Source organism: Coccomyxa subellipsoidea (assembly GCF_000258705.1).
Source record: "Coccomyxa subellipsoidea C-169, whole genome shotgun sequence".
NCBI lineage: Eukaryota > Viridiplantae > Chlorophyta > Trebouxiophyceae > Coccomyxaceae > Coccomyxa > Coccomyxa subellipsoidea.
Genome location: NW_005178040.1, coordinates 612,035 through 631,776, shown reverse-complemented (window position 1 = coordinate 631,776; position 19,742 = coordinate 612,035). Strand labels below are relative to the sequence as shown.

Sequence of the window (19,742 nt, the reverse complement as noted above, 5' to 3'; positions counted from 1 at the left end):
GCAAGCTTATGAACGAGAGAGATTACACAAAGGACAACATGGGCAAATCAAAGAATTGCAGCATTCTGAATCTCAATCTGGACCTCATAGAACGAGCAGGCTACAATAAGGGCGATGCTTGTGACAGCCTCAATCACGGTCACAACCTCAAGGAAGCCCTGAAGCGTCTAAAGAAGACCTTTGATAAGTACGGTGAAAAAAGTACCCTTGACTTCATTCGGGGCGGCTCTACTGCTTTGGGTGATGGAGTATCGTATGGCGCCGAAGACTATCGCCGAGCAATGGCCACAATATATGCTAAGTTCAACGAGGACCCGAAGCTTCTACACGATGACAGGAGAGTGGAAATTAATGTGGACCCCGTATAAGCGCGATATGACGCAGAGGTGGAAATGGAGCGGAACCTTTGCCGATGTCGGCATTAATGTGTTTTGCTTTGCATGATTGACATGGGGGCAGGCTTCTGTGATACTGCCACTTTGAAGCCTGGAGGAAGATATTGCAATACACCCCCTGGCAAGCGCATCCGCATGGATCTCTTTTTGTAAGGAAAGCTGCGGTATATTGTGGAGGATTGATTCCACGGTGGAAGGTCCTCAACTATCTCAGATTTTGTTAGTGCACGCATAACTCGCACGTGACTGATTCAGGAGTGCAAGTCTAGACCAAGCCTGCACCATCATGACAAGTACCTGTACGAGCATGTAGACGCCGCCATTCATACACGCCGCCGTCTTCTGCTGTGCATCATGCATGCGCAACTAACGCTGCAACAGTGATCCAGCGACTGTCCTCACGCTCTTCGCCATGGCCATATGGTACCACATGCATGGTATATCATAGCTAGCATGCAAGCGCTTGCAATAAGGGCCGCAGCGGCTTGATGGTGATCCGCAACGCTTAATTTCTGTGCAGATTAGCCAATTAGGTGATGCTCATATACCATGGCCTGGCACACAGTTGCACGACACCTGACACGCGTGTCAGGTGTCGGAGTGTCGCGGACGTTCGCAAACGCGTGTCCAATTTTGGCCATTTCCGACACCGCTCCGACACCGGGTTACGTAAGGGTTACGTTTGACCGTTTCTGATCGTTTTTGGCCGCTTGGACGCCGGGAAATGACCCAACAACACCCCAAACACACATAACATGCTTGTAAAGGTGTTTAGAGACAATTCCGATGTGTTTTGATGCGTTGTCGGGTCCGGAAACAGCTTTTTGAGGTTCCGTCAACCTTAGTAATCTGTAGTCATCACCCGATTGCATGGTTACTAACGTCCTCAGGTCTGGACACGCGTGTCGCGGTGTCGCGGTGTCGCGAACGTTCGCAAACGCGTGTCCAAATTTTGACCAGCCGTGTCGTGCAACTATGGCCTGGCACCTTTTCCTTTGCCCGTTGTGATGAATTATGAACGCATGTGGGTCCAAGAGCAAAGCCAGCCAGGGGCCATAGACACCGTGGCTCTATCCTGCTGGCACCAGCATCCTGCATGCATGTTGTGTGATTGGGCCAAAGAAAGGCTCAGCAAAGATCACAACATCTCCTTCAAAACCAGTATCCAACACCTTGAAGCTGTCCAAAAGAAACTTTTAAATAGTCAAGCCCTTCGTATCTTCCAGCAGATACCCAGCAAGTTTGGTTGAAATTTTGTGCAAAGTGATCGACATCTGCTTATCGAAAGAAAATCCTGGTCATCCAGAGGGGCCAGCCTGGCTGTAAATGGCTGAGAGTGTGATGCGCTGAAAATTGTCCAGGCTTGTATCAATAATATGGGGTGCTGAATCTTTGAAGACTGTCCTCGGCAGACATGGCGAACAGATTCTTCAATAAGACAGAAGACATAGTCACAGAAAGCATCGAAGGCTTGGTGGCATCTCATCCACATCTCACGCGGTTAGATGGATTTCCTCAGGTAATCAGGGCTGCTACGTTGGTTGCTGGTGGCTGGTGGCATGCCATGAATAGGCCCATGACAGCGAAGACCTTTATTCGCATCGATCGATCATTCAATGACATCTAAATTCATAAAACGATGTTCAGCGGTGCTGACAGCTCGTTGCTGGCTCCTAGGTAAAGGTAGTCATCGATAGCGATGCAGACTCCAGCAGGGTGGCACTCATATCAGGCACGCCCTTGATCTGGACACTTCACACCGGGGCCTTCTGTTCTCTTAAATGCCTTTGTTATTTCAATATCCAAAAAGCAATGCATAATATCGTTTGTAAGAAGCAAAATCGGGTGGCATGTGCAGGAGGAGGCAGTGGGCATGAGCCTGCACATGCAGGCTATGTGGGAAGGGGGATGCTCACAGCGGCGGTGGCTGGCGACGTGTTCGCCTCGCCCCCAACAGAGGCAGTTCTTGCTGCCATTCGCGCCGTCACTCACGCTCCCGGCGTCCTGCTTATTGTCAAGAACTACACAGGCATGGTTGCCACCACTTGCACCTGTTTGCAAAGCATATTCAATGCACACAGTTGCTTGACTGCCTGGGGGTGCTGTAATCTATGGTGTCTCACCTCTGCAGGGGACAGGCTCAACTTTGGGCTTGCCGGTGAGCAGGCCAGAGCCGAAGGCTACAAGGTGTGCAACCCCAACCACTGTCCCACCATAAGCCCCTTTCCAGAATGCCATGTCTAGAAGTCAGGCTTAAAGGCTTATCTGCATGCTCTGTCAGTCTCACAGCACAGTGCAATCGCCCTCTGCATACATAACTGATCCACATTTACAGTGCAAATAAGTGCACACGGGGACTGCCATGCCATCCTCTGTGCAAGCTTCATGTGAAGAACAGTTGGCTTTTGGGTGTGCAGCAGTTGTGTTGAGCTGGAACAGGCTGAGCGCAGGTTGAGATGGTAGTGGTGGGGGATGACTGCGCCCTTCCCCACAGCCGCATCACTGGCCGCCGCGGCATCGCTGGCACCGTGTTCGTTCACAAGGCATGTTCTTAGATTACTCTTTACTTAATGTTACCAGCACGGGGTGTGATCATATGTTTGATTGTCATTCTCTGGTGCCGGCCATTGCATGTTGCCCATGCAAGATACTTGGCAAGCCACCACACTCCTACAAATAGGCGCTGTCTAGCTCTATATCAGAAGAGTGCAAGCCTGCCTTGCTTTTCAACGCTGGCAGTCCTGCCTAGGACACTGCTGTGATTGATAAGCATTTTAGAAGTTCTGCAGGTGGCGGGTGCAGCGGCGGCGGCAGGCCACGATCTGGCAGCCGTGCTGGCGGCAGCACAGTCAGCAGCGCAAAGCGTGGGCAGCATGGGCGTCGCCACCAGTGTTTGTACCCTGCCGGGAGCTCAGCCTGCAGACCCACCCAGGTGTTTGACCCTGTCACTGTTTGTTTGTGTATTTTTTCACGCAGACTGACACTCCTAGTAACACTAAGCCAGCTAGTTGGGGTCTCCTACTCCTTCTGCGAGCACTCCTATGTGTTCAGGATGATCTTCAAGTTTTCTTCAGGGCAGAGGTTTGTGCATGACTGCTCTGGGTTTCAATGATTTGATCACCCTTATGCAGGATTGGGGCAGGGGAGATGGAGCTGGGCTTGGGCATCCATGGGGAGCCAGGCGCCTCTAAGGGGCCTCTGCTGCCTGTCGACGCCATTGTCTCACAGGTGGGCTGACTAATTCATGAGGAGTTCCTTCTCTAATACAGCAAAAAAACCCCATTTTTCAGACAAAACTCATCACTTTAGATGGCCAAGATGTCATATGTTCTGTTGTGCCTCTTAAAAAAAAAAATTTCCCTCTAATTATACTGAATTGACACGTTGGCTGCATTATCATCTTGCAACCCATAATTCCTTTTTCTCCGCTCGCCAGATGACACCAGCGTATGGCACCCTTCCCGAGCCAAGCGGCTGTGTGCAGGTGTTGGACCGCATCACCTCCAGGGAGACAGGATACCTGGATGTGCAGCAGGGTGACAGGGTGGCGTTGCTGGTCAACTCGCTCGGATCAACCACCCCCATGGAGGTGTCAGTTGTGGCTCGCGCAGCGCTGATCCAGCTCAGAGATACACACAAGGTAAGAGCGCTTTATACGTGCTGGCTCAATAGGGAATTTGGACCAACACACAAGGTAAGATCTTTCATTTACTGCTGGCTCACACGGAGCTTCGATTGGCAGCTGCCCAGTGTAAACCCTGCTTAGAAACAAAGTTTCTGCCGTTTACATTGTTCTATCAGCGCACTGCTGCGCTCCCTGGCCCACTTTGTAACCATGCAGAGCTTATTTGTCGCGCTGCGTTGGTACCTTTCGATTATCAACGATTTTTGTAAAAGCAAATGAGGGGATGTTATTGCTTATTTGTCATACAGAGCATGAGAAGAGAATATGTGTGCAGGTGACAGTGGCGCGGGTTTATGCGGGCGCTTTCATGACATCCCTGGACATGGCCGGCTTCTCACTGTCGCTGCTGCTGCTGGATGAAGCGCGCACGGCCGCCCTCCAAGCCCCCACACAGGCATGCCTGCCTGCCCATTGATTGCCTGTGTGCTCTTCAGCATTCTTTGCACAACGATCCCAACCTGCTAAATGTCAGTGTTCGCGTGGGTACAATTCAGTCTTTCACCCAAAGAAACAAGGCTGGTCTATGTGCTGGTGGTTTGCCTTGCCTTGACAATTTTTTAAGGTACCTAAACTTGGCAGCAGTTGTCTTTCCTCTTCATCAAGGAAGCCATCAAGAAGAGTTGCATGGATGTGAATAATTCCCATTATCTAACCCCTGTCTTGGCGGTTCAGGCGCCTGCTTGGCCAGCTTCCCAGGGAGAGCTGCCTGCTGAAAAGGCGCTAGTGCCGCTTCCGAGAGGACCGGAGGGCGGAGAGTGCAGCGGCAGGCCAGAATCCCTGACGCCCTTTGGCGAGGCATTGGAACGAGCGCTGCTGGCCGTCTGCGGCGCTGTCATTGCTGCTGCGCCAGAATTGGACGCCCTGGACTCCAGGCATGTGACTGCAGATAAAGTAATCTTACTTGTCCTGTACAAGTAGGCTTTTTACCCCTGATGACAAGGCATGCCCACACTGTTGCTATCTGGTGAGGTCAGTGTGGAGCAGAGAGTCTTGGATGTGATTGGGATGCTGTGCTGTGCGTTGTGCCTTGTCTTTTATACACAGATTTGCCAGATCATAACCTTCTGTATGGCGAAAGATCTGCACTGTGCAAAGCTGATCATATCTCCAAGATATTGCGCACCTAGCAATCAGATGCAAGTAAAATGGCTGGCGCAACGGCTGCGCGCACAGGATCGGAGATGGGGACTGCGGATCGACACTGAAGAGGGGAGCCGAGGCAATAAAGACTGCTGTGGGGACCTCCTTGCCCCTGAACGATGCAGGGGCCGCCCTGAGGAAACTGGCCACCACGCTGCGTGTCATGGGGGGAACCTCTGGCGCTCTCTACAATATTGGAGTCACCGCGGCAGCCGGTGCGGCACCTGCAAAATACTAAACATATTGTCCTGGGCAGGACAAATCAGATGGGCAGATCATCCAGATGTTGGTTTGATTTTTGTCAAGAGAGATGCAACATAGGTTCTTAAGTGTCTGCTGGATGAGATGTTGGGTGCAGATGATGCTGACTTGGCCTCACACATCATACATGTTCAATTTGTGGACATACATGTCATCTGTGCTGCTTGGCATTGGCGCTTTATGTCCGTGTGGATTTTTCCTTATGAGACGTCTGACTGCCGCAGGAGAGCTTCTGAAGCACGAGGCCTCTGCAGCAGGAGCAGCAGAGGAAGGCCCATCTGATGAAACGTGGGGCGGGGTCTTTGGGGCGGCAGTGGCAGCACTTCTGCGCTATTCTGGCGCAGCAGAGGGCGACAGAACAATGCTGGACGCCCTCATACCAGCCCAGAAGGGATTTTCCAGCGCCCTGCAGCAAGGCAAGCCCAATCCTGCCCAATCCCTGCCCTCCTTTGCTTGGTCATTGTGAATTTACAGCATTGTAAGACGTCCCTTTTTGAGGGCATCCCGTCAACAATCTGCAAAAGCATGTTTGGAAAGAGAAGAACGCTTGTTTAGAGCTGAGTATCTCAGAAACGTGAAGGAGGACCATGGCATTGGGCATCAGTACAGCGTGCACATGCCATATCCTGGATCATTAAGACCCAGACAACAGCTGTTCCTCAGGGTATCAAGATCGTCCTAAATAGCTCATGCATTCCATGCAGGCAAACGGCCGGCGATGGCTCTGCGGAGGGCGGCGGATGCAGCAATGGAGGGAGCCGAGAGTACCAAATCCATGGCCGCAGCTGCCGGCCGCTCCAGTTATGTGCCAGAGGCTCTGCTGAGGGATGTGCCCGACCCCGGTGCACGCGCAGTCGCCGTCTGGATGGGCGCTCTTGCAGCCGTGACATCTTGATGGAGTGTTGCATGTTTTTAGACGGAAGCTACTGTCGAGAGTTCGTAACGGCATGGCTTTGATGCTGTTCAGCTGCCGAACATCATCTATAATCTTTGTAGCGGTACAGTGTGCATGTTATCGATGGCATGTCATCGTGGAGAATCGTGTTGCATTGAATTGATCCCACCGAGTGCACATATCCACGAGAGTTCAAATTAGCATGGATGTACTATATGGTCTGTTCTCTGTGTAGGGCAACAGATACATCGCTCTGTGGAATCCTGTTTTACAGAAGAACCTCCGTCGTTATTTCAGGTGAATGACCTTTTTGAATTAATTATGACGGCACCATTGAATTAATTCTTCTCTGCTACCGACAGCCATTTGCAATGTGCAAGACAGCAGCAGCTGGCCCCCTCAAGAGCCAAATGTCCTATGCCTAACCAACAATCTCATCTACTTCTTGAAAAGGAATCTCTGATATTGTGTTTTGCGCAAATCCTGGCATGCTCCTGGGGCAAGCCAATCTACGCCCACCAGGGGTTCAAGCCTGTGCGGAAGTCAGTCTCCTTCCTGTGAAGCGCAAGCACACCAACATTCGAAATTGAACAATTAACAGAAATTGCATGTTCGAAGCACATGCTGCCATGTTGCTTAGTGAATGACGTGGATACGGGCCGTGCTTCTGGAAGCCTTGTCAGTCAAGAGACATGCCAAACTGGCTATCATGCATCATGCATTCAGGGTCATGCACGAGGATGCAGAAAAAGCATCATGTGAGCTGAGGCAGGCTGCAGAAGTCTCACCACTCGGTGAGGAAGACAACGTCGTCCACAACATCAGTGTGTGCCAGGGCCAGAGACTGCGAGGAACAACAAACATCAGCTCCATCCCAACCTTTAGACCTTAAGCTAATCCAAAATCTACATTGGCAAAGCAGGCATGTTGGACAAGCAAACGCAACAGCCACGCCGGTTGCTCAATGCCAATGCCTAAAACCTTTGTTTGGTGGCCTGGGGCTTGGCAATCCCACAGGACAATCATGTAGGGTCTCTAGAGAGGTCGTATGGGGGTTGGGAAGGCTCACCAGGGGAGCTGGGCCGCGCACAACCTTGCCCTGGAAGTTGTACTGCGATCCGTGGCATGGGCACATGAACTTGTTCTCGTTCTGCAGCAACAACACCTCTCAGACATTCACTTGACACATATCCAGACAGCCTTGATATCGTCACTTGATATCAGCAACACTGACTGCCCAATCTCAGAATAGCACTCCTGACCATATTAACAGTGTTGTTTCTAAGCTCCAAGGAGGTGAGAGCACTCACCACGTTCCAGGGCACGACGCATCCCAAGTGCGTGCACACAGCTGCAAAAGAGCAAGATGAAATGGTCAGCACAAAGACCAATTGAAGCCATACAATAACTTCAGTACATGGGCCAGGTGGCATGCCTGGCAATGAAACATTTGAGCATCGCTCAATTCCCTCACCAAGACTGCCATGCCTTGTTGCCAGAAAGGTATTGCAGCATTTGCAGGAGAGCTGGAGTGGCAAACAATATTCTTGCATCCTAGAGAAAAGATGTTCACCGTTGATTCCAAATTTCTCAATCTCGTTCTTCTCTGTGACGACCAGGTAGGTGGCGTCACCCTTCAGGCCCTGGACCAAGGAGTGGTCACCTGCAGATATCATGCAACACACATTACCCACCACAACTAAAAAGTCACATGTAAGACAATGTCCAGCATTGCTCAGCATGCACGCATGCATGCCAAGCAAGCGCAAATGATGCGCCACTTTGCACAGGTTGCCGCGCGGGCGGAATCAAGATGCAGTCCAACACAGAGTCAGTGTGGTGTGACGGCTTCCTGACCCCACCCACCTGCCTTGTGGGTCGAAATCCACTTGCTGCCCTTGACATCGTTGCCAGCAGCGTCCTTGGCGATCTGTCCGCCTGCAGTGCCGGCAATCCTGCACCACATACGAAAACATGTCAAATTTCTGCTCACCATGGCCAGCGCGCTATTGGCGGCAGGCATCTGATTGTCCCGACAATCAGGTGACATTGATGCGGGACAGCAAAGCGAGGCTCGAGGCACTCACTTGGGAGGCACAAGCAGTGCCACGAAGCCAAACGCCATGTAGCCAATGGGGAGCGAAGCAGCGCCCAACAGTAGCAAGTTCATGGTGGTCTGCACCCAGCACAGCAGTGTCAATATATGCCAGTGTATCTGTTTGGTCCGCAGTACAGGTGTCTGGATTACTGGTGAAATTGTGTATCTTATTGGCCGACTGGTGTCGATCAGCCAGAATACAACCATTTCAGCACAAGCTGCACCGGCAGAATGGTTTGAAAACCACGATCTGCAGGCTGTCTACACTGCTCATGACAGGACAATATGGGCTGCTCCACGAGGGCTGGCAACAGCGGTGAGAGACATATGCATGTCGTGATATGAATTCTTTCAGCAGATCGAGCTAGCTTTGCATCGATTATGCAATATTTAACCACTTTCAGCTGAGAAGGCGTGGCTTTCTGTGGACATCTCCACTCCTTATCCAAGCTCAGAATATCACAGGCAGAGCATCACCCTCTTCTGCATGTCTGGCACATCCTCTGCTGCGATCGAGGCCGCCCGAGTGACCACAGGTGCTCTCAAGGCGCCTGCTGAAAGGTGGGCAGGCCTGCGCACTTGGGTGCCAAACACGCCAGCCCTCTGGCCCACTGGGGACGCAATAAGTGCTGACTGCATCCTGTCTATGCTTTTCGCTCCCTCCCCTACAGAACTTCTCCTGACTTATTGCTGCGCTAGCACAATCGCAAGCGCCCGGGCAAACCTCATCCGCAACCACACAGCTGTAGATTTTTGCAGACCCCACAACTGCAAGCGAGGTCGAGGGTGATGAGTGGAACCCTAATAGTTGGAGCGAAAGTTCAAATGCCTTGGACAGTTCCTGCAAGATCTCGCAGTTGCCAGAGCTTGCGATCGCACAGCTGCCCTTAACAGCAGAGGCATGTTTAGCTAGCACAAGGTAAAGCACCGTGCTTTTTTGCGATGGCAGGCACGGCTCAGGCCTTTCTGTTGGTCATCGTCATATGTGTTGCGTCAGCTTCGGCCGGCCCCTCAGTTCGCAGCCAGGATGCTCTCTCGACCCCTTTGTCAGCGCAAGTTATCAAGCTCGGCATGTCCGTTGAGAACAATCTTGACGCCGGAGAAAGCCGGCCGGGTGGAGAGGACCTTGGACAATACCTCGGTTCTGGGCTGGCACTTGCAAATGGCCAGCTCTACAGGATGATGATGCAAGAGACCACCGGTAAAACGATTTTGCTGAGTATGAGTCTAGGTTTAGCTGGCCATTTTCCAACCCCTTATGCTAGGTATTCCCATCATAGAGCTGCTGATGGGGTCCAAATCTTAGTGGAGAAAGCCCCTAAAATGCAACCTGGAGTTTTGCAACCCAGATTGTTGAAGATATTATCCATTCAAGCTTCAGCACCCCTCCATTTCTCAAGATCAGAGAGACATGGAATCAATGACACTGGCCATAACATGACAACGGGTTGGTGTCAAGGATGTCTTGTCGCGGTGCCCAGGTCTTGTCGAAGGTGTCATCAAAACAAATGATGCGGGCATCTCATGTGGACCGCGGTGCGCAAGCTGCAATGCAGCCACAGGACAATGCACACAGTGCTTGGACGGTGCGGTGCTTATCATGGACGCAGCATCGCCGAACCAGGCACGCAAGACTTCCTAGTGTCCCCACACAGAGCAACTGCAACTGCACATGTGCAACAGGTGCACTGCGCCCAAGATGGCAATGCAGTAGCCATGCTGATATACTGAAGTGTTGTGCAGCAAAGGACTGTCAGTGCTCTGGAAAGGCTGAAGACAGCATCTCATTATTTATGCTTTGCGCCCGGGCAATTGCCATGGGGATGACTTCCCCACAAGAACATGAATCACAAAAGAAAACGCGAAGGATGCACCACCGAGGAGTACAGCACACCAAGCTGGAGTCACATCCATGCTGCTATGCCAGATAGATGGATGGGGTGATGCACACCTCTACGACGTACCTAGCTACCCGGCTTGAGATGCCCTTCCCAATATATTGTGTTTATTTGTGCTGTGCAGCTGATCTGCCGGAGCTGCGCCGAGCTGAACTGCGCGGAGGGCGCCTGCACGGACGGCTTTGGCTGCTCCGCGTGCCCGGCCGGTTTTGGCATATCCTCCTCCGAGCCGCCGCTCGCGTGCACTGTGCGCTGCCCGCCACACTGCACCGACTGTGACAATGTCGGTAGCGCCGATTCACGATCTGATGGCGGCCGCTGCAACGCCTGCTCGCAGGTGCGCGCACCTGCCGGTCTAAGACCGGCCTTCCTGCGCATAATTGCACCAGCATTCCTGCTGACCTGAAAGATATCATTTTAATTGAAAAAATATTTTGCCGCCATCCGGATGGTTGGATTTAACTTAGAGAGCCATCAAGCTGTCAGAGGGTTCTGGCTGATTCACTGCCTATACTGCAGATAAAGTGCCGTGGTGGGCAGGCACAGATTGTTGGGATAAGGCCATGCGCAGTAGGTCCAACACAAAAAGGTCTGTAGAAGGGAGACCTGACACCGATATTTGTGATGCAGGGCTACATGCTGACAGAGAACGGCTTCTGTGAGGAGGAGGGCATCAGCGCCAGCGCTCGTGGCGCCACCCTGCAGCAGCAGCGGTCTCTGCTGCCTGATCCCCTGAACTTCCTGGCACGGCTGGTGCCTGGCATGGCGCACATAGACCCCACAGCAGATGCAGCATCTCAGGCCGACCAGGAACGGAGCATATATCTGACAGCAGCTGCACTCCGGCAGGACTTGCAAGCAGCCCTCCCGCTGCAGCTGGCGCAAGCCGTCAGCAGCGAGCAGCCGGCGCTGGTTAACTTCAATGACTTTGACACAGCTTCCCTGCAGCGCGCAGCTTCCTCGCAGCAGGAACCTGCCCAGAGTGTGTTCTGGCTGCAGTGGCCAGCAGTGCCGCCTGTGAAGGGCTGCCTGCAGCATTTCCTACGCAGCCTCCTGCAGGCCTTCATGCCCAGCGGGCTGATGGGCAGTCCAGGAGAAACCAGCGATGAGCCAGCAACAGACGGTGAATCTGTGAGGGACCAAATGATAAGGATGAGGTGGTGGGAGCAAATGCCGAAGTGGGAAACAGAGGAGGAGGTCTGGATCAAGGAGCACGGGAATGCCCCCAGCAGGATGGACCCTGAGCAACAGCAGCAGCTCACAGCAGCGCAAGATACAACAAAAAACGCCCAGGCCGCAGAACAAACCAGCAGTCAGGAAGAGGACCCAAGGGAAGCTACGCTCATGAACACGCTCCTGGGCTTGGCTGAGCCGCAAGGCGGTGAGTCACTCTCAGTCGAGCACGAGTCAGCCTTGCAGCCGGCTGAGCAGGGCGTGGTGAAGCTATCAGAGGCCCAGCCGCTTGGAAAAGCATGGACAGGGCTCACAGCCAGCATGCTCAAGCCGGCACTTGACGCAAGCCAAGTCTCAGAAAGAACACAGCAGGACATGCACGGCGCAGCTGCCGTGAAGCTGACGGACCCGCAGCCGCTCGGTGACGCGTGGTCCAGCCTGACCGCCGCCATGCTTCGCGCATCGCCTGATCGGGACACGATGACTAATCAGGCGGCGGCGGCGACGCCAGCGCAGGAGGGCGCCAGCGAGGCGGTGCTGACGTCAGTGTCAGAGGAGCCGCGCACGGCGGTGGTCAGTCGGGACGCTGTGGCGGCTGCGGCGCGCGAGCTGGCGGCCAACACCGGCATCAGCAAGGACGCCGCTCTAGACCGGGCCGTCTCCGCCGTGCTGCAGGCCGGCAGCTACGCGGCACCCGACCTTGACCCACTCTGGAGTAACCGGCGCTACGGCCCTGCAGACACTGAAAGTGCATGGGACACGGACGTTCTGAGAGCGGGGGGTGATGGAGTGTCAGCCGCGACCATGGCTGTGCCTCCGCAGTCAGGGCCTCCGCTAGAAGTGCAGCGGAGGGGCGTGATCAGCAGGGTGCTTGATGACATCAGCGGCGCTGTCAGAAGTGCAGTCGCTGCCCTCAGCAGGCACTTTGCGGGCCAGCTTTCTACCGCTGACAGTGAGCACCTTGTGCCCGGTGAGCTCCTTCATCTTTTTCTCCGTTTAGATCGCTAGGGAGGCTTTCCAACCTTGCAAGTGTTTGTCGAAATGAGGACAATTGCATGATACGTGTGGACGCATGTGCTAAAGCTCTTAATATGGTGCAGGTGTGTCTGTTATTGATTTAGCAGAGGAAGAGCTCGACACAGCCAGCAGAGAAGCTGCAGCAGGCGCCGCCGGGAATTTCCCGGCAGCTGCGCTCGGGCGGCTGCAGGTAGCGGCCGAGGCGGTCGTGCGCGCGCATGCCGATGCGCCAGACGATGCCATCACCGCACAACCAGATCGCGCAGATTCTCCTCGGCCCCTCGCATATGCCTCTGGCAGGGGTGCTGCCTCTGCTGCAGTCCCAAACGTCTTAATCAAGGATGAGGCCACCTCTTCAGAGGCGATCATTGTGCCGGGCATGGCGGCGGCTGCAGAGGTGGCGGCAGGCACGGACCCCTCTCTAATGTCTGACATGGCCGTACCCGTCCAGCAGCTGCCTCAGAAGGCGGAAGCTGCTGGCGTCAGCGCCAACAGCATCAACAATAAGATTGATGAAAAAGATGTCCAGGGTGACCGTGGCCTGGCTGAATATGCTTACGCAGACCCCTCGCTGATGTCTTGACCTTTCTGTGACATTTATACTCGCTGTCACAATGCGCACAGCAAAGTGTTGCAGGAGTCGCCAGCAATGAACACCCTGCTGGCAGCGAATAATTTCCCCCATATTTTGAAAAAGTATGAATGCGACACATGACAGAAGCAGCTGCTTTTTTGGGATATTTTGTCCTTCTTGTCTGCTGTATTACGCATTCCCAACGCATAGGGATTGCGATGGGTCTGGAATCGGGGTGTTGAAAGATGCAGAGCCGGATGTTTGAATTCACATCCAGGTGGTCTCTGGGGGCTTTCGCACTAACTGGGAACTCAATGCACGTATGACTAGGAACACTGTATATGATCTACTGGGGACACTTCGTTATGAGTTGATCACTGTTATGTTGCAGCACATCCGTGGTGAATAAGTTCAGTTGAATCTTCTGCAGTTTGTTGATTGGGGTTGTATTGGTGCCAAAGGCCTATCATTGCTTGCTACTGTATCCTGAGGTCATCCTTACACTCACTTCTGAAAGATGAGCCCATTGCAGCATTGTCTCCTATATCTGTGCTCCAGGGGGGCAGCTTTTCTATAGTATATAGAAGGAATTCGACTTCGATTACGACAAGGGCTCATGCTCATTGAAGGGGACGTTCTGCTACAGCTGTTGCCACACAAGATGTGTTAAATAATTAAGCATCCATGTTTCAACTGGGACATGTCTTGTTCCCGTTACTAGAAGAGAGTCTTCAAAGCTTATTGTCCAGTCATCTCTTTTACAACGGCTGAACGATTGCAGTGATAACAAGCAGCCTGTGTGTTCAGGAACCAATTTAAACAACTAACAATCACCACTATCATTTCAGGATTAGTCACGCCAGTCCAAAAATAGCAGCATGCTATCTACAAGAAGACGTAAGTGCCGCAGCTTTTCACCTGGCATTTCACCTGGAATTTTCACAAGAAATAGGTGATTGCTCTGCAGCACACATGCAATACCACAGGGGACAACACACGAAATGATACCAGACAGCCATATCTTACCAACATGGTCCTGCCATCACATGCAGCTTCGCCCAGCTGCTGGGTTCTAGCAGACAATCAATTGCTCTTGTTCTTCCTTGGGTAGCGTCTACAACGCTGTGAATCATCAATGTGCTCATTCTACAATTTGCAAGACAGCTGCACTAGTATTGCAGCCTTGTCAAACATAGCATGTTGGACTTCAATAGACAAGACACAATTTCTAGGCGCCATCCGCAGCACACCTGCGCTTCTCTCCAACTCTGTCCCAAAGAATACACCCAGCTATACCGGTTCGATTACCATGCGTCTGCTGCTGACAAGCAGCAGCAGATCTGTCAAGAAGTCCCACAACTTCCATCCAAGAACACTGCCATGAAGGCTGCGTAGTGATAGCGCACAAGGCGCAATGGCAACAGCGCCGTGCCTTATTGGACATCAACACATGCCACAACGGAGAGTGGCTGTCTCGCAATCAATGCACGTCTTCCATGCATGATAGGACAGTAAACTCAGCCGTGAGAAGAGAGAAAAGTCAGGCCCACAACAAGGTTTTGGCAGCCATTCGCAGCCTTGCATCTCTCTGGACAGCCACAGGATGCCAAGTCCCTAAGGACTGGTCAGTCTGTCAAGCCGTCAAGCTCGAGGAAGGCAAAAGTAGCAGCGCTTAAGCACAGTCCAAAATCCTCGGGGCCATTGATGGCTGGCAGAATCATCTCTCAGACCTGGAGTCGGAGAAAAGATTTTTGCACAATGAAGAAAGGGTCAGATACTAGGATAGACGACTAACAGCCTGCCTAAGCACATGCAGCAAGGGTGGATACTTCGGGATTGTATCAACTGAAGTACGGGTATTACTCCCAAGATTGTGTGGCTCTTTGTTTGTCTGCAGCACTCTTCAACTGGAGGATGAGCCAGCGCACAGGCTGCTGAAGCCGATGCTGCGGTGGTGGATCAGATCCTGCACTGCAAAGCGGCCGCCAAAAGCCGCTGTCAGCGTTGCACCCGTCGCGATCACCAGCGCCAGCAGGAACACTATGATGGAGGCCTGCAGCAAGGTTCACAAAATGCATGGTCACTGCGCAGCGATTTGCCTTTCAAGGGAACACCGCAAGCGGCAAGCTAGGGGAAGGGTTTGCATGGCCAAAAGAGGATTGCAGCAATGGGCCTCTGCATGCAAAGTACTGAGAACCCCTCCCGCTGTGTTGGCACGGAGGCGTATAGTTGCTTCAAGTCATCAAGAAAGAAACGAGATCTTACCACATTGACACTTGAAGAGCAGCTCTATGGGCAGCAGTGCATCTACAGTACCCTTCTGGCACTCCACACACATTAACAGTGGTCCCTTGGTATCCGTGCAGCTGTAAGACCAAAATGCACAACAGTGAATCCCTGTGAGCATGAATCGAGTAAGGTGGATATCAGGTGTGCGCACGTTGCCGGAGCGTTCGACGATGCGCGAGACGATCAGTACGCCGATGAGGGACGCGGCCATGCAGCACAGCCCAAACACCAGCGCAAACTGCGCGTTCAGCAGGTGCGAGAAGCCGAACGACAGCGCTGCTGACGAGGACGAGAACAGTACCTGCACATCCCAGCCATCTCACAAAACAAAAGTGTCCATCACCCTCGGGCTCAAACCCCGCGTCCTCACCGTCCTTGGGCCTATGAGAGATATTGACACAGGCACAAGTGTTTCAAGTGAATGTGGCCACTGTATTTTGCATGAGTGCTCGTCATCCCCACAGCAACAGAGTCTGCTCTGAAAGGTCTAGCAGCATGTGGCCACACGGGCGCAATGGCAACGAGCACCACACCAAGCGCCAGTCACTGCAATTCGCACGAGACAATGGTCCGTAGGAAAATGTGGGTCGCACCATGAGGGTGGAGGTGGCTGCGGCCACGTGCGGGTGTGTGCCAAACTCCAGCAGCAGCGGATTCACGATCATGCCGCCGCCGATACCCAGCAGGCCTGCGCGCGCCACAAGAGCATATCCAAAATGCAGTAAAGAGCCATGGGGGCATTCCCCTAAGCAGAAGCCAGGAACAAGGCTGCACCAGGCACACCGCGACCCCTTCTGGACGGCATGCATGGGGCCTGTAGATGATTGCCAGAGTATTTGCAAATAAGGCTGCACTTTCACCACAGTTGGATGTTCAGAGACATGCAGCAGGCGCCAGGGCGGCACCTGCGATGAAGCCGGCAAGGAGGGTGATGATGGCGGATCGGATGAGGCGCGGCAGCGTCCAGGCGGGCGCCTCCTTGTACACGCTCGCCAGCATCGGCTGCTCCAGCCGACTCTCCTGGCTGCGCTGCTTGCGGGCACTCACCTGCCGTGGCACAGAGCTTATGCATCAAACATCTTTGCACAAAATGGGCAGCACACTTATCAGCACATGGAGCTCTGCCCTGGAGGGAGAAGCTTGAGCGGTCTTCATTGACGGCGGCAGCACGCAAAGGGCAGGAAAGTCATGGGTGCCAGCAAGCTCACTTACGCCATGTGCTCTCTGAAAGCTCACCATCATATGCTGACATGCTCAGTACCATAGAGCGTCCTAGGAAGTGTCAACAACATAAGTCTTGCAAGAATTCTCTATGATTTACAGTAGCGAGGAAGCAGGAGGGTGGGCCGCACCAGGCGCAGGAAGGCGACTTCGGCGATGAGGCAGAGGCCGGCCTGGACGGCGAAGATGGCCCAGTACGGGCCGCTGCAGTGCGGCCAGCGGCTGAGCAGCAGCTGGAACGTCACAAAGATGCCCCAGCAGCCCAGCAGCACCACCACCTGCGCGCACCCACTTGATCAGCACACAAGACTGAGGTGATGTGCCCACTGACTTATGGGACCATGCAATAACACAGGCGGCGGGGGCAGTCGTGTGAGCTCGAATGGCATCTTTGAAAAACATGGTAATGCTTTGGCTTGGCACTCGCGCATTCAAACTGGAAATAGAGGGGAATGGCCTCCAAAATGCCTCTTCAGCAGCTGCACAAGCCCAGATGCAAAACATACTGTATCGTTCAAGGTGTTTCTGCCAAAATGGGATCATGTCACCACAGTTTGAGGTGTTTTCACTCATGGAGGGGTACTGAGTTGACAGACCTGGAGCCAGGTGGCCGGCTGGCTCCGCACAGAACGGTGCTCCTGCTGTCGATCCTCATCGTGCTCTCCCTCGTCACCGCTCATGTGCCCCACCTCCGTGGACACGATCTGGGTGCGGGCGCGAGCACCACTGACCACCTGCCAGCATGATGAACTTATCAGTTAGCCACCCGACACAGGTGGGCAATTCACAATCGAAATTGAGGCTTGAGCAAGCCATGGCGCAGGGAGTGAGAGCCTTCGATGCGCAAACTTCTGCATTTGAGCGCCGCCTAAAGTGTACAGCAAAAGAAATTGCAAGCACATTGTATACAGCAGTGCAGCATGCTCGGGATGCTTCCGCGCTGTTGCCAGCATGCAGGATCCAGGGTGAAGAGAGTTCCACATTGCCAACTGGCTCTGCAGCATCTTGTGCACAGCCCACAGAAGAAGGCTCACCGGCTGCTCCACTTCCAGGCTGGCGCAGGCGTGGCTGAGCTGCGTGCCCGCGGCCGCCTTGCCCCGGCCGTCCCCGGCGCCGCCCTCCAGTGCGCCGTCACTGCTGGAGCCGGCTTCACAGAAGACCGCCGCGCGCGCAGCGGCGTCCCCCTGCTGCTGTGCGCTACTCGCGGACGCGTGGCCCTCGGAGCTGTCGGCTTTGGCACGCGCGCTGCTGCAGGTGTCGGCGGCCTGCTCGGCCTTGTACAGGACCTCGGCGCGGTGCAGGCTGAGCGCCTTCTTGACGGTCATGTGCGTCAGGAAGATGAGCAGCAGCAGCAACAGCACCGTGATCAGCCAATTGGGGAACAGCTGGTTGGCCAGCACACCTGCGACAGGGTCAACAGCATGCTTCCGTCAGCAGTGCCTCTCCTCCACCCAGCAAGTGGATGACAACCCCTTGCGGGAATGGCGACTCATGCGAATAGCCACCAACAGCAATGGACACGTCAAACACAAGCATGGTAAGTAGCAAAAGTCGATTAAATTGTGCCGTGCAATCCTGTGCATGCTTCCTCAGGCATGGGCAACATCTAAAGAGTAGGCAAGGCATCATAAAACCAAATATCTGAGTTTGAATTTAAAGAGAAATGAGGGGTTCCAGGTTTCATCAGCACAGCAGCGCACCGACTGAGACTCCCAGGAGGATGACTGGCAGCAGCATGAGCGCCAGGTCAAAATCAATGAGCGGCTTGCTGGGGTCGTAGGGGTGCTTCTTGTGCAGCGTCACCCCCACGCCTGCCAGTGCCCCTCCCGCAATCACCGCCTGTGAAAGCGCTGCGGCTCCCTTCACACCTGCATACACAATGTTCCAACAGTGTTGTGGCTGTGAGGGAGCAGTGCAATAAGGGTCCGTTTATAGCACACTAAGCGACTATGCAGAAATGCATGTGTGCCTGCGTCCCCACTCTTGCGATCGGAGGCGCATGCAGCCAGCAAGAGTGAGGAGATTTGAGTTTTGATGCGAGTCATGCTGGGGCAGGGGACGCACTGAATTGCAGGAGGATGTTGAACAGGGGCACAAAGAAGGCTCCGCCTGCAATCAAGCAGAGAAAATAAGCGCAGCACACGCGGGTGGTTATGTTAAGCTTCCATCCTTTGCGCATGTGCATCTGCAGTATATTGTCATTCCCGAGCAAAAGCTGCAAAACCCACCTCCCACCCCAGCAGCTGTGGCGATTCCGCCAACCTGGAACAAAGATGGAGGCAGATATCAGCAATCTTGCATGCACTGCGAGAAATGGACACTCAGAAGCAGGAATTGCATTATACCCCGAGGTCACGGGAGGCAGCTCAGGGCAGGAAGCTGGGCGGTAGCGAGCCCTCACCACAACTGCCAGTACCAAGGCAGGAATGTTGCGAGCAGGATCCTCTAGGAAAGTGAGCTGCAGGTCCCTCTTTGTGTCATCCGAAATCCTGCAAAGCGTGAAGACCTTCCACTGGTCAGAATATTTGTCATGGCCAAAAATGAAGGTGTTGGCTGAACCCTACCAATCCTCTCTGAGTTCTGATCATTAGCAAAAGATCCCAATTGGCATCCTTAGAATTGCCCAAGACGGTGCGGAATTCAGGGTGCCATGTGAGCTGATGTCACACAACAGAGGCTGGCGAAGACCACTCATGCGTTGGCCATCCTTCTGCACTGATCGCCCTATCAGTCACACAGGGAACACATATTTAACAGAGGGGATCCAGGTGACTCACTCAAGGAGAAGTCTTTCTGTCCTTGTCAGACGCAGACCCAGAGCCCAATAACAGCCGAGGGAGAGTGTAGCAACGTTCAGTACCGCGATCCAAGCCCATCTGTCAGATTGACATCGAGACATTCCCATCGATACCATCTTGAGATTGGCAAAGCGAGCTAGGAGCGGAGGTAGCCCTCTGTCACTCTCTGGGGTACAAATCAGTTGCCCTAGAGGAAACTACGTAGAATCACACTTCGGTACGGGAGTGCACTTCCCCATTCATTCGACTGGCTTTCTATAATTCGTGGAAACAGGCTCGAAGTTGCGAGGATGCGCGC

General features: G+C 53.6%; 4 protein-coding genes across 4 annotated transcripts; 2 read left to right on the top strand and 2 right to left on the bottom strand.

The window, feature by feature from the left end:
- Positions 1-1,809: 1,809 nt before the first annotated feature.
- Positions 1,810-6,376, top strand: COCSUDRAFT_35377 (Dak1-domain-containing protein; the record flags this gene model as incomplete). The annotated part of the gene is made up of 14 exons (XM_005650231.1): positions 1,810-1,914; positions 2,073-2,127; positions 2,254-2,424; positions 2,527-2,582; positions 2,846-2,938; positions 3,185-3,327; positions 3,527-3,623; positions 3,880-4,035; positions 4,355-4,474; positions 4,753-4,952; positions 5,254-5,380; positions 5,579-5,648; positions 5,739-5,897; positions 6,186-6,376. The coding sequence occupies 14 exons, from the start codon at positions 1,810-1,812 to the stop codon at positions 6,374-6,376; spliced, it is 1,743 nt and encodes a 580-aa protein (XP_005650288.1).
- Positions 6,377-6,628: 252 nt separating this feature from the next.
- Positions 6,629-9,153, bottom strand: COCSUDRAFT_46361 (chloroplast cytochrome B6/F complex rieske iron-sulfur protein). Its single transcript, XM_005650230.1, has 8 exons — positions 8,952-9,153; positions 8,464-8,552; positions 8,243-8,331; positions 7,950-8,039; positions 7,687-7,727; positions 7,446-7,526; positions 7,165-7,220; positions 6,629-6,931 (listed from the first exon to the last, which is right to left on the bottom strand). Exons 1-8 carry the CDS (start codon positions 9,111-9,113, stop codon positions 6,886-6,888), a joined length of 654 nt encoding a protein of 217 aa, XP_005650287.1. The 5' UTR covers positions 9,114-9,153; the 3' UTR covers positions 6,629-6,885.
- An 845-nt stretch (positions 9,154-9,998) lies between these two features.
- Positions 9,999-13,145, top strand: COCSUDRAFT_40022 (hypothetical protein; the record flags this gene model as incomplete). Its single annotated transcript, XM_005650229.1, has 4 exons — positions 9,999-10,010; positions 10,497-10,709; positions 11,003-12,515; positions 12,646-13,145. 4 exons carry the CDS (start codon positions 9,999-10,001, stop codon positions 13,143-13,145), a joined length of 2,238 nt encoding a protein of 745 aa, XP_005650286.1.
- A 1,894-nt stretch (positions 13,146-15,039) lies between these two features.
- Positions 15,040-19,741, bottom strand: COCSUDRAFT_64812 (hypothetical protein; the record flags this gene model as incomplete). Its single annotated transcript, XM_005650228.1, has 12 exons — positions 19,424-19,741; positions 19,048-19,135; positions 18,875-18,908; positions 18,711-18,755; positions 18,347-18,514; positions 17,681-18,048; positions 17,243-17,380; positions 16,778-16,924; positions 16,331-16,472; positions 16,019-16,113; positions 15,577-15,726; positions 15,040-15,189 (listed from the first exon to the last, which is right to left on the bottom strand). Exons 1-12 carry the CDS (start codon positions 19,558-19,560, stop codon positions 15,040-15,042), a joined length of 1,662 nt encoding a protein of 553 aa, XP_005650285.1. The 5' UTR covers positions 19,561-19,741.
- Position 19,742: the final 1 nt, after the last annotated feature.

Excerpts from the sequence above, each read along its gene's own strand:
- COCSUDRAFT_46361 (XM_005650230.1), bottom strand. The coding sequence starts at position 9,113 with ATGCAGTCAGCACTTATTGCGTCCCCAGTGGGCCAGAGGGCTGGCGTG. Across the intron at positions 8,040-8,242 it reads GATTTCGACCCACAAGGCAG|GTGACCACTCCTTGGTCCAG; the intron begins GTGGGTGGGGTC and ends TGATATCTGCAG. Across the intron at positions 6,932-7,164 it reads GTTGTCTTCCTCACCGAGTG|GAAGGAGACTGACTTCCGCA; the intron begins GTGAGACTTCTG and ends TGCGCTTCACAG.